This window comes from Trachemys scripta, chromosome 1 (assembly GCF_013100865.1).
Source record: "Trachemys scripta elegans isolate TJP31775 chromosome 1, CAS_Tse_1.0, whole genome shotgun sequence".
In the NCBI taxonomy this organism is placed as follows: domain Eukaryota; kingdom Metazoa; phylum Chordata; order Testudines; family Emydidae; genus Trachemys; species Trachemys scripta.
The window spans coordinates 156,446,907-156,460,582 of NC_048298.1; the positions used below are offsets into that span (position 1 = coordinate 156,446,907).

The window sequence follows — 13,676 nt, forward strand, 5'->3', positions numbered from 1 at the left end:
TATGAAATGCTGGTAGGATGCATATATCACTTATAATCTCTATGTCCCATGGTATAAAGTTATCTTGAGTATTTGCACCATAAACCTCTATAATTGTGTAACTCACCAAACAGGAAAAGGATCCCTGATTAAGGTAAAGTGCTCATCCATGGCCCATTGAAGGCACATGACATATCATGTAGCATCAAAGGACAGAGACTTTGTTGATTGCATTCCCTACTCCCTCCAGGAGGGAGAGACCTATACATGAACTCATCACATCAGTTTGGATAAAAATCCCTGACAAGGAGAAATTGAATTTCTCTTTGCTATTTGAGCTCTCATAGGGGTTGAGCTAAGAAACAAAATGCTGAGACCCTCCCCTAGGGTCAACCTGGGTTAGCCCTAAAAAACATTCAGTGGACAGATTATTGCATCTCTGTCACCTTTTGGAACCACAGACTGTAACTCATTTGTGCTTATATATTGCCTGCTTTAAGCTGTAAATAACTCTTTTTCCTACTTAATAAATCCTTAATTAGTTTACTGTAGAATTGGCTACCAGTGTTTGTCTTTGGTGTGAGATCTAAGGTACAAATTGAACTGAGGTAAGGGATCGGTCTCTTGGGACTGGGAGCAACCTGAATATTTTGTGAGTTTTGGTTTAAGTGACCATTTATCATTAAGTCCAGTTCGCCTGGATGGCAAGATAGACTAGAGTGCTCAAGGGGCTGTCTGTGACTCCACGGTAAGATGGTTACAGTGATCCAGGAGTTCACATTTGTTACTAGGTTGGTGAAACCTAATTATAGAGCAGTTTGCTGTGCCTGTCCTGCTTGGACAGTCTGCTCTGAGGATGGCACTCACGGCTGTGAACCACTCCAGACAGCATGAGAGTTACAATCTATTTAGAAAGGATTGGTTGGACAAAAGGGAAGGAGGAGTGGCATTCTAGGTAAAAAGAGTGGCATTACCTGTTTCCGAGTCACTGATAATTTGGAAGAAAACGATAGTGAATGTAGATAAAGCACGAGATGGGGTATTAGTTGGTGTCTGCTACAGAACACCAAATCACACAAAGGAACAGAATGACCACTTTCTTACGCAGCTAACTACACCTCTACCCCGATATAATGCGGTCCTCGGGAGCCAAAACAATCTCACCGCCTTATAGGTGAGACCGCGTTATATCGGGTTTGGTCTGGTACAGCGTACCGCAAGAGCCGATACGCCGTGCCGGACTGGACCTGCTTCCCTGGCGGTGATTTAAAGGGCCTGGTGCTCCAGCCACTGCGGGGAGCCCTTTAAATCACTGCTGGAGCTCCGGCAGCGGGGCTCGGGTGGGGATTTAAAGGGCCTGGGACTCCACACGAATTTGGATATAACGCGGTAAAGCAGCAAGGCTTGAATGCTGCTTTAAAGGGCCTGGGGCTCCCCACTGCTTTACTGTGTTATATCCAAATTCGTGTTATATTGGGTCACGTTCTATCGGGGTAGAGGTGTATAATGTCTTGGGGGAAAAACCTATGTGATCATGGGAACTTCAATTTGAGTGACATATGCTGTGCCGGTAATAGACCATCCTTGGAATTTCTAACTCAAAATGTGTTGCATCCAACATGCAACCAAAAACAAACACTGGTAGCCAATTCTATGGTAAACTAATTAAGGATTTATTAAGTAGGAAAAAGAGTTACCGTATTTTCCGGCGTATAAGACGACTGGGCGTATAATACGACCCCCAACTTTTCCAGTTAAAATATAGAGTTTGGGATATACTCGCCGTATAAGACTACCCCTCTTCCAACGCACACCAAAAAAAAAAAATTAAAAAAACATCAGATTTGATTTCAATATGGTAATTTTAATTCAAATGCTTATGACATGCAGGTACTTAGCAGGAAAACTGTCACTTATAAACATAAGGCTGTTTGTCATCAAACATGTAAACATAAAACAGTGCAAGTGGATTAAACTTTTCCTAATTCACTCTAAAGCTGAAAGGAAGGATAAGACAATAAACCCATGGGAGCTGCCATGCTGTTTGTTTTCTAAGCTGTCAACCAAACTGGAACTGATGATGATAGGAGGAAGATAACAAACAAGAGAGAGAGAGCAAGTGCCGGGCAAGTCCCTGGCGAGTTAGCAACGCCCATCATAACTGCAAGCTACGGTATTTTTACAGGTTTTGCTGGCGTGACACTTTCCCTTTAAAAGCCTTCAAAATCCTCCTGTTCGTCATCTGATATCATAAGTACATCAATGACATCTTGTGATACATTTGTAAGGCAGTCATCGTATGGATCGAATTCCGTATCAGATGGTGTGGTCTCAGCTTCGGCCTCCTCTTCATCTTGCCACAAGTAGTCGTCCTCCATACCATCTAATGAATTTGATATGCCACACTTCTTGAAAGACTTGATTACTGTTTCTGCATCAATATCATTCCAGGCTTTTATGACAAACTTGCACAAAACATCCAACTGTGGAGCACGCATGTTTCCTCCTTTTGTGAATGACTTTTCGCCGCTAACCATCCATTCATTCCACTGTTCTTGAATGCGATCTTTAAATGGCTTGTTTAGGCACACATCCAGTGGCTGTACCAACGATGTCAATCCTGCAGGAATAACTGCCGCATCTGTGTTTAGTCTTGCAAGCATTTGCTTGGTGCTGGGAGTTAAATGAGCCCTGAACATATCCCACACCAGCAGACTACATTTTTGAATAAGTCCACCTGGTTGCCTGCTCCATACATTATCAAGCCATAGCTTTACCCCTTCTTCATCCATCCAGCCTTTTTCATTCACATGTACAAAACAACCAACAGGGAACTTGAATTTCGGCATTGTTTTTCTTTTAAAAATAATCATTGGTCTCAGTTTGGCGCCATCAGCTGTGCATCCTAGTACCACTGTAAAACTGGACTTCTCATGTCCTGTTGTTTTAATTAAAATTGTTTTTTCACCTTTTTGATGGACAGTTTTATTTCCAACCATATCAAAATTCATTGGAGTTTCATCCATATTTCCAATACTACTTAACGCATAGCCATGTTTAGTGCGCTGTTGTATTACGTATCGATGGAAACTATTTACTTTGCTATCAAGATCTGCAGGTAATTTTGGGGCAATTTTCATCTTTTGCCTCAGTACCATATTATGCCTTCCCATGAATCTAGTACACCAGGATACAGTGGCCTTAAATCTGTTGCTGTGATCTGGGTTAGATTTGGCCCACTGAAGTGCAAACAAATGTATTTTATTTCGTGTCACTACATAACCGTTTTGGCGATGCTCATTCACCATGTCTGCTACATGTTTTTCGAGTTCTGGCCAATGTGGAGCGCCTCTTCTTAATGCACACTTACCCCTTGGCATACTCTTTAATGCTTTTTCATTTGCTTTCCAGTCCCGAACCATCTTTTCTGTTACTCCATATTGTCTTGCAGCAGCGCAGTTATTATGTTCCATGGCAAAGTTTACAACTTTAAGTTTGAAACTGGCTTCATATTTCTTTCTTCTTGCTGGTGGAGCCATGATGGGGTTTTGACTGTTGGACATTTGTATACTGTACTGTATGTACTGGTGCTATACTGTATGAACAGGTACAGATACTGGTGCTGTACTGTATGTGGTACCCAGTATACAACAACCAGCCAATCACGGCAAGCGATGTATCTTACCGGCGATTGGCTGGTTGTTGTATACAAAGCCTGCTTGGATTGGTCAGCTCTCCCTGCCTGCCCAGCCCTCCCTGTCTCCAAGACTATCAGAGCGGTAGCGCAAACACGCCTCTTTCACCCGTCTGGCCCGCCCTTGTATCCTATTACCTCCTTCTCTGCCTCTCAGATCTCGCACATGCGCGCCTGCGGCGCTTCACTGCAGTCCTCAGGAGCGAGATCTGAGAGGCAGAGAAGGAGGTACGGTAATAGGATACAAGGGTGGGCCAGACGGGTGAAAGAGGCGTGTTTTTCTGGGCACAGCGCCGCTCTCTCTTTTTTCCGTCCGTCCCGGACGCCTGCAGCTTGCTCCGCCCTTCACTTACACCTTCCCGGTGAGGCGCCCCCTCACCTCGTCATTGGGCGGGGATGTGGCTGCAGCCATTTTTGAGCTCCCCCCACCATATGCGGCCACCGCAGATTCTCCAGTCCGGCTCGGAAGTTTCAGCACCCGCCCTATAAGACGACCCCCGGCGTATAAGACAACCCCCGACTTTTGAGAAGATTTTCCTGGGTTAAAAAGTAGTCTTATACGCCAGAAAATACAGTATTTACAGGTTAAAGCAGGCAACATATAAGCACAAATGGGTAGCAGACCTTGTCTTGACAGATAAAGAGAACTGCTCATTGAACTAAAAATTAGTGGTAACTTAGGTACAAACTAACTTGATGTGTCTTTTTGATGAGATTACAAGTTTGATGGATAAAGGTCATAGCGCTGATAATATACTTAGGCTAATGTCTGCTCTGCCTCTTTGATGACAGCGACCTTAATAATTTCTGTGTGTTTACAGCGAGGGACTGGAAACTGCAGGGAAATGTTTCTGGGGAACAGAGAAACTGGGGTTCACTGATTGCCTTGCAGGTACCAAGGTTTGGACTGGCAGAGTCTCGCTGGGTTTGCTGGCAAGGCAGATAGACTGGAGTATCAAAAGAGAGCTGAGACACAGGTTAGCAACAGCACAACTCTCAGTTGCTGTGGCAGAGGGGTAACACAGGATATGTTTACACTGCAATAAAATACTCCCACTGGTCCACGTCAGCTGACTCTGGCTTAAGGGGCCTGGCCTGTGGGGCTATAAAACAGCAGTGTAGACATTCAAGCTCCAGCTTGAACCCACAGTTGCTTACAGTTCTGGGTATCCCGAGGAGAGCAACACATGTATAACAAGATCCAGTGTCTGGAAGCTGAAGCTAGACAAATTCAGACCAGAAAAAAGGAATAAATTTTTAACGGTGAGGGCAATTAACCATTGGAACAATTTACCAAGAGTCGTGGCGGATTCTCCATCAATTGTTAAACCAAGATTGGAGGTTTTTCTAAAAGTTATGCTTTAGGAATTATTTTGGGGAAGTTCTATGACCTGTGTTATACAGGCAATCAGATTCACTAGATGATCATAACAGTCTCTTCTGGCCTTGGAATCTATGAACTACTCAGAGATTTGTGAGTGACAATAGCAGCCAAGGTTAAGAGAAAGTTTACTGTAGAATGAAGCCATTTTTGCAGTTCACTACATGGAATTAGTGGCCCCAGATTTTATAAGCTTCATGTTAAGTTTCATGATATGAAACCTACAAATAACAAGAGTCTGTCAAGTCTTCAGAACTGTGAGCATAGAGATTGAAGAAGCAATTACTACCATTTCTGAAGTTTATAAGCGCACCTAACTCACTTTTGAAAACACAAAAATATGTTCAACACTTACAAATGATCGCAACTCTGAGAGTATGTTTGATATTGTTGCATTGGGGTCATCATATTCTTGCGGCTGTTCAAAGGGATGTCCTGCTTTAGTAATCAGCCAAGCAGCAAGCGTGCAAAACATGTAGAACTGCTCACCGGGATTAGTGGGCAATGCAAAGTAGTGCCTGTTTGAAAAGGGAAAAAAAGTTAAATATGGGATTCTCTGAACCTGAGATGCTTCAGTTATAGGGTAACAGCATGGGAAAGCAGTTTCCTTAACAAGTCAGTTTGTGATAAGCTATTCACTTTTAGTAGCTTCCACCATAAATAAGGTCACAAAATGAGACCATCCAAGCCACTAGTATCTATCATGTATGTGACACACAGAGAAAGACTAATTTCTATAAGACTACAGGTTTTACACGCAGTTCACGTTTCCTTCCTTGACTGAATGAGCAACCAACAAGTATGTCTTAATGATGTAATAATTTGTAAGTTGTTTTTGGAGCCCCCTGTGGAACCAAACAGACCTTGGTCCTCACTCTCCAGCTTGCTCAAGTAGTTTCAATTGGGCTCATGCAGTTTCAATTACTCTGAATTGAGCTAGCCTCTTACTTTTATAAAACCCCAAATGACTCTTCTACATCACTCTCAGACCCTTAAAATACAGTGGGCTCAATTCTCTTCCCACTGACTTCTGTGAATTCAGAATCTGGCCCTATTATTCCAAAGACATCACCATCAAGTGATCACCTTGCAAGGGTCTATGCAAAATGTTCCTGCCAACAAATTGTACACAGAATAACATTAATTCGACTGATAGTGAAACGTTAGAAATCTAACAAAGGAAAAAAATGCAGTATAAAAATAATTAGTTTCAGTTCTCATGAGTGGCCACATGAAAAAAATGGATAATAAATCTACAGAAAAACAATGTGCAAAAAAAGATATCAGTATCAAAGGGTTGTTAATCTTAATTATATAAAAAAAAAAAAGTCAGGAAAGAATTAATTCCAAATTTAAATATAAACCCACATAGGAGAATACTAAACAAATATGAAATTTTCAAATCTTACATTTCTTAAAAAGACTTCCTTACATTTATCAGGAAACCTCATTAGATGAAATATTAGACATTTGGGGATTACAGTAGACGAGAAGCTGGATATGAATCAACAGTGTGCCCTTGTTGCCAAGAAGGCTAACAGCATTTTGGGCTGTATAAGTAGGGGCATTGCCAGCAGATCGAGAGATGTGATCATTCCCCTCTATTCGACATTGGTGAGACCTCACCTGGAGTACTGTGTCCAGGTTCGGGCCCCACACACAAGAAGGATGTGGAAAAATTGGAAAGAGTCCAGCGGAGGGCAACAAAAATGATTAGGGGGCTGGAGCACATGAGTTATGAGGAGAGGCTGAGGGAACTGGGATTGTTTAGTCTGCAGAAGAGAAGAATGAGGGGGGATTTGATAGCTGTTTTCAACTACCTGAAAGGGGGTTCCAAAGAGGATGGATCTAGACTGTTCTCAGTGGTACCAGATGACAGAACAAGGAGTAATGGTCTCAAGTTGCAGCGGGGGAGGTTTAGGTTGGATATTAGGAAAAACTTTTTCACTAGGAGGGTGGTGAAGCACTGGAATGGGTTACCTAGGGAGGTGGTGAAATCCCCTTCCTTAGAGTTTTTTAAAGTCAGGCATGACAAAGCCCTGGCTGGGATGATATAGTTGGGATTAGGTCCTGCTTTGAGCAGGGGGTTGGACTAGATGACCTCCTGAGGTCCCTTCCAACCTTGATATTCTATGAACTGTTCGTAGATGGGCCCAGGAAGAAGCCCAAAGAGGAAGAGGCAATGGAGAAGGACCCAGTGCCTGGCAAGTGGAAGACACATTCTTCGTTATTATAATAAATGGGAGGCCTTTTGGGCTATGATCCATATAAACTGTTATTTTGGAGGATATTACATGCAGGAGGTTGTATTTAACTTCTGTTGAGGAGAGAAGCCATGCCATTTCTGTGGCGCCATTTCCCTGCTCCCCAACATCACATGGGATCCAAGATAGATTTCCAGAGAGGAAAAACAACCGAGAAGCAACTAGCTTTGTTTATATTATTATTTACTAAAGCATGCTTATTTTACAATATGTTTATTGTTACAAAAAGGGATCTGGGTTATAGTCTTAGCAGGCATAAGTGCATGTTTTAGCAAGCTACTGGTCTGTTTTTAACTGTCATGCTGGAGCACTGTTTTGAGTTTCACTGCTGTTGGCATTGCTGCAGTGTCCCAGGCTGATTTCATTACAAGTCCTAATGGCAACAAAGCTCCCTGAGGATGGCTATATTTTCTTCGGCCCCTGTCTAGTCACAGTATGCTGTCTGCGATGGGAGAGGGAGGCTGTCAATTCTACAACTATAAAGCATGTGCATCCTAGCTCAGCATATTATTGTTTTTTTCACCCCAACTTTTCACCCACACCAGGCTGGTGATGCTTGAAAACCAGGTGGTAGAAACTCCAGATGATCAGTCAGATTCTGGGGTGCGGCATACTTGTAGTGCCCACCTCTGTAACTCACTAGCCCTCTCCATTCATTGTTATGCTGTTCAGTCACCAGACTCAAAAAAAAAAAAAAAAAAAATCTATGTAAAAGAGGTTTTTCAATGTTACTGTAATATGTTTTGTTCTTAAATTGTTTTGGTTATAACGTAGGACAAGTCCAAGTTTTATAAAAAGGTTTTATTAGAGAATCTGAATCCATATGAAACTATATCCATATTGAAGCTCAACTGCCTACACAAAATATAACTGTGGAAAACATTCTTAGGGCTTCCAATTTTAGGTTTTAACTAGGGCTGGCAAGCGATTAAAAAAAATAAATTGTGATTAATCACACGATTAAACAATAATAGAATAATATTTATTTAAATATTTTTGGATGTCTTCTACATTTTTAAATATATTGATTTCAATTAAAACAGAATACAAAATGTACAGTGCTCACTTTATATTTTTTATTACAAATATTTGCACTGTAAAAAACAATAGTATTTTTCAGTTCACCTAAGTACAGTAGTGCCATCTCTATCATGAAAGATCTACATTTTTAAGTTTAATTATGTACAAAAAGAACTGCATTCAAAAATAAAACAATGTAAAACTGTAGAGCCTACGAGTCCACTCAGTCCTATTTCTTGTTCAGCCAATCACTCAGACAAACAAGTTTGTTTACATTTGCAGGAGATAATTCTGCCTGTTTTTTGTTCACAATGTCACTGAAAGACATTGAGAACAGGCGTTTGCACGGCACTCTTGCAGCCGGCATCACAAGGTATTTACATGTAGATGTGCTAAAGATTCATATGTCCCTTCATGCTTCGTCCACCATTCCAGGGGACATGCGTCCATGCTGATGACAGGTTCTGCTTGATAACGATCCAAAGCAATGCGGACCGATACAAGTTCATTTTCATAATCTGAGTCGGATGCTACCAACAGAAGGTTGATTTTCTTTTTTTGGTGGTTTGGGTTCTGTAGTTTCCACATCGGAGTGTTGCTCTTTTAAGACTTCTGAAAGCATGCTCCACACCTCATCCCTCTCAGATTTTGGAAGGCACTTCAGATTCTTAAACCTTGGGTTGAGTGCTGTAGCTGTCTCACATTGGTATCTGCTTTGTGTTTTGTCAAATCTGCAGCGAAAGTGTTCTTAAAATGAACATGTGCTCAGTTATCTGAGACTACTATAACGTGAAATATATTGCAGAATTTGGGTAAAACAGAACCAGAGACATACAATTCTCCCCCAAGGAGTTCGGTCACAAATTTAATTAAGGCATTATTTTTTCAACAAGCACCATCAGCACAGAAGCATGTCCTCTGGAATGACGGCCAAAGCATGATGGGGCAAACAAATGTTTAGCATATCTGGCACGTAAATACCTTGCAATGCTGCTACAAAAGTCCCATGTGAATGCCTGTTCTCACTTTCTGGTGACATTGTAAATAAGAAGTGAGCAGCCTTATCTACCGTAAATGTAAACAAACTTGTTTGTCTTAGTGATTGGCTGAACAAGTAGGAGTGAGTGGACTTTGTAGCCTCTAAAGTTTTGCATTGATTTGTTTTTGAGTACAGTTATGTAACAAAAAAAATTCTACATTTGTATGTTGTACTTTCACGATAAAGAGATTGCACTACAGTACTTGTATGAAATGAACTGAAAAAATACTATTTATCATTTTTATATTGCAAATATTTGTAATCAAAAATAATAATAAAGTGAGCAGTGTATACTTTGTATTATGTGTTGTAACTGAAATATGTATTTGAAAATGTAGAAAAAGATCCAAAATACTTAATCTATAGAATACCAATTGAAATTTATTAACAGTGTGATTAAAACGGCGATTAACTGCAATTAATTTTTTTATCACGATTAATTTGAGTTAAATGTGAGTTAACTACGATTAATCAACAGTACTAGTTTTAACTGATAAGACGCCCTCCAATACAAAACAAAAAAACCCTGCATTGTTTATTCAAACACCACCACAAAATCAACAGAAATGGTTACTCAATTCGTGCTGACTTCACCCCTTTCCCAGTGCAGTATGTTTATACAAACAACCAAAGCCCTCAATATACTGTAAAGTCCACATAAAATATAGCAGTGGCACATAAAATCCAAGGCCCATAACAGTTTACTAGCATCACACACCACCATCTACATCACCACGTGAACCTAGGATGAGGTTACACAAGGCATGTCTGATATCCTTTGCCTGTTTGGATCCAGCCCCAGTAATGACAGGTGCACTTTCTGGTTGCCTGTATTAGGCCTGCAAACCAGCAGCATTTTCAGTCCACTCCAAGAAAAAATGCTCTTCTCGTGCCTCACAGGGGTTGTGCAGCGTGCAGCACGCCACAATCATATTGGCAGCACTGGGAAGGCAGCACAGTCTTTCCCAAGTCTGCCAAATGTGCACTCCATCCTCATCCTACAATCACTAAGCCTGAAACTGAACCTTCTTTTGCCTGGCCTTCTGAAGTCAGGGTACAGTTTAATGAGCCATGTCAGGAAAGGGTATAAGCAGGATCCCCTAAAATTAGTGGGCACAGACACCCTATCACTTGGAGGGACTAGTGCATGTTTGTCCAAAAAGGTAAACACCAGGTCTCCTCAGCACCCTGGCATAATGCACCTTGCCAGTACACCCTTGCTGGTGTTCATGAATCTGCACCTGTGGTTGACCAAGGCCTGTATAACTAGGAAGTAGTGCCCTTTGTGGCTAACATTCTCTTGCTCCTTGCAAATAAACTATGAGCATATGACTACCATCAATGGCCCCAGCACAGTTTGGGAAGCCCATTCCCTCAAAGCCAGCAATTATTTCAGGAATGTTAGGGCTGTGATTAACCCAAAGCTGGTGGGTGTAATCAATCACCTCACAACCATGAATGGTATGGAGAAAATGAATAGGAAAGTGTAATTTCCATATTCACACAACACAAGAACCAGGGGTTACTCAATGAAATTAACAGGCAACATGTTTAAAACAAACATAAGGAAGTACTTCTTTATGTAACACACACCAACACCTGTGGAACTCGTTGCCCGGGGATGTTGTGATGGCCAAAAGTACAACTGGGTTAAAAAAAAAAAATTAAGTAAGTTCATGGAGGACAGGTCCATCAATGGTTATTAGACAAGACAGTCAGGGACACAATGCCATGCTCTGGGTGTCACTAAATCTCCAACTGCTAGAAGCTGGGACTGGATCACTTGATAATTGCCCTGTTCTGTTCATTCCCTCTGAAGCATCTGACACCATCCACTGTCAGAAGACAGGATACTGGGCTAGATGGACCACTGGTCTGAGCCAGTATGGCTATTTTTATAACCACAATCCACACAAACTGCCAACACCAAACTGGTTAGCCACAGACTTGTAGCACTGTGGAGTAGCCAGCTTCTAGATGACAATAGCTACCCATTTCTTCAATGATATGGCCTCACTCATATGCATATCCTGGCACTGGAAGGTCAGGGAAAGCTTCTCACACAGCTCCATGAAGGTCTATTTCTTCATGTAAAGGTTCTGGAGCCACTGACAGTCATTCCAAGTCTGCATGACAATTGGTTTCCACCAGTCTGGGCTTGTGGCCCTGCTCCAGAAGGGAGAGTCTACATAGGGGGAATCCTCAGCTATGGTAGCAAGCATCAAGTGTGTCAAATGTGCTGCAGGTGCCATGGCTGTACCCTCCTTTAAGAACTGCTGCCACCACCCTCAAAAGGACAGACACCATCACTGAACTGTCCACTAGTCTCAATGACCTTGTGTGTGTGTCCTGCAACAACAGTGAAGCCATGAGCAGAAAAAGTTCTTCCACCATTGCTGGACCCTTGGACTGTCTCTGGGTAGAATGGACAAAGCTGGGAACATGCAGACCTGGAAATGTCTTAGCTGGTGGGCTGAGAACACATGCACACAAGGCCAAAGGATGGACAGACAAGTTCTCCCACAATACCCCATGAACAGAGAGCTTTTGAGCAGCTCCAGCTAGCAAGGCACAAAGAACCCTGGATGCACACCAGAGGCTCAAGATTCAAACAAAAGTCAATGCACCATAAATGTGGACAGGGCTGCAGAAATAGGAGGTGTGCACACCACTGCAATGTGAGGCACCGAAGTCACAAACCCGCATTAAAAATAATAAGATTTAAAACCAAACCAAAACAAACAGACAGAGTTTTTATTTACCTTCTCTGTGTTGAATGTTTGGGATGCATTAGGATCACATTTTCATACTTTATGCCTGAACTATAAGGGCTAGATTTTGTTTTTAGATATAGATATAAAAAGAAATGGAGAATCTCATATATTCCTATCACTCCAAAGCTGGGGCTTTAAGGAACACATCACTTTTCATGGGACTTGTGACAAAATCATGAAAGTTGACAACACTGCAGTCTGCCAATGTACAACATGCTGTAAGACCGAGACCTTAGATTTTAAACGCTTCAGGGCAGGAACTGGAACATCCTCTTAGGTGCAAGTACTTCACACAACAGTATGGGGTCCTGATCCCATTGGGAACCTTTGGGCACTAATACAGTATGAGTAATAATTTCACTAATTCTCCAGTCTCTGTACAGTTATCCAAAGCAGATGAAACCTGAATATCTCATAATACTTATTTTTAAAAAGAGACACAAACTTAAAAAAAGAGACTTTGGGGAAGTTAATAAACTTGACAAGAGTTAGGGCTTGTCTACTCTTAGGCTATGTTTACGGTAGCACTTTTGTTGGTAAAACTTTTGTTGGTCAGGTATGTTTAAAAAAAAAAAAAAAAAAAACACACCCCAGCTGACAAAAGTGCCAGTGTGAACAGCGCTGAGTCGGCGGGAGACACTCGTTGGGGGTGGTTTAATTATGCCAGTGGGAGAGCTCTCTCCTGCTGACACAGGGCAGCTACACAGGAGACCTTACAGTAGCACAGCTGCAACAGTAGAGCTCTGCTATCATAAGGTCCCTCACGTAGCATGGTTTTACAGTGCTGCAGCTCTGTAAAAGATAGTGAAGATGCTACCTATGACAATGGGAAAGGATAGCTAGATTGGTATAACTACGTTGCTCAGAGGTGTAGATTTTCCACACCGCTGAGCGATGTAGTTCTACCAACTTAAGTTTGTAGCGTAGACCAGAGCATAACTAGGCAGCCTGCGTACTGCGACCAGTGCCAATCCTGCTAACAAATATCTTACCCTTCCCTTGTGCGCCCCTTTTCATCTGAACCTGTTCTCTCCCACCTCATGCTTTGGGAAAGGGACCATCTTTCTTTTCATAGGCTGTACAGGGCCAGGGACAACAGTGTCCTGGTCCACGACAAACCCCCACTCCCGTCCAAGAAGTGAGCAGCAAACCACCCCTACCCTCACCGGGGATGTGTGTGTGTGTGTGTGGTCCTCAAATCCCTGTCCAGGAGGAATTTCCAAAAAGCCAAACATGTCCGGGAAAATAGGGAGGCATGGTAAGGGGACCCCGAGTGCGAGTGGCTGCAGCAAAGCCAGAACTAACAACTCCGCCGATCTGCCGGGGCGGCATCCAAGCGCGCAGCCGCCTCCTCCCCAGGCTCCAACCTTCCCGGCTCTCTCCGCTCTCCACCGCAGCGGGGGCTGAAGCAACTTCCCCAGCGCAGCAGCAGCCGGAGAACGGGGGACAGGAGGGAGGAGGGGGAATGCGGGGTGCTCAGGGGAGTGGGCGGAGTTGGGACAGGGACTTTGGGGAAGAGGTTGGG

General features: G+C 42.6%; 1 protein-coding gene across 2 annotated transcripts in view; it reads right to left on the reverse strand.

Annotated features, from left to right (window-relative positions):
* The window catches only part of IFT57 (intraflagellar transport 57), a 36,332-nt gene that overhangs the window by 22,047 nt on the left and 609 nt on the right, over window positions 1-13,676 (reverse strand). For both annotated transcript variants that reach the window (XM_034790608.1, XM_034790620.1), the window contains exon 2: window positions 5,410-5,572. In XM_034790608.1, the coding sequence (XP_034646499.1) occupies window positions 5,410-5,572 (163 nt within the window). The remainder of the gene's footprint in view (window positions 1-5,409; window positions 5,573-13,676) is intronic.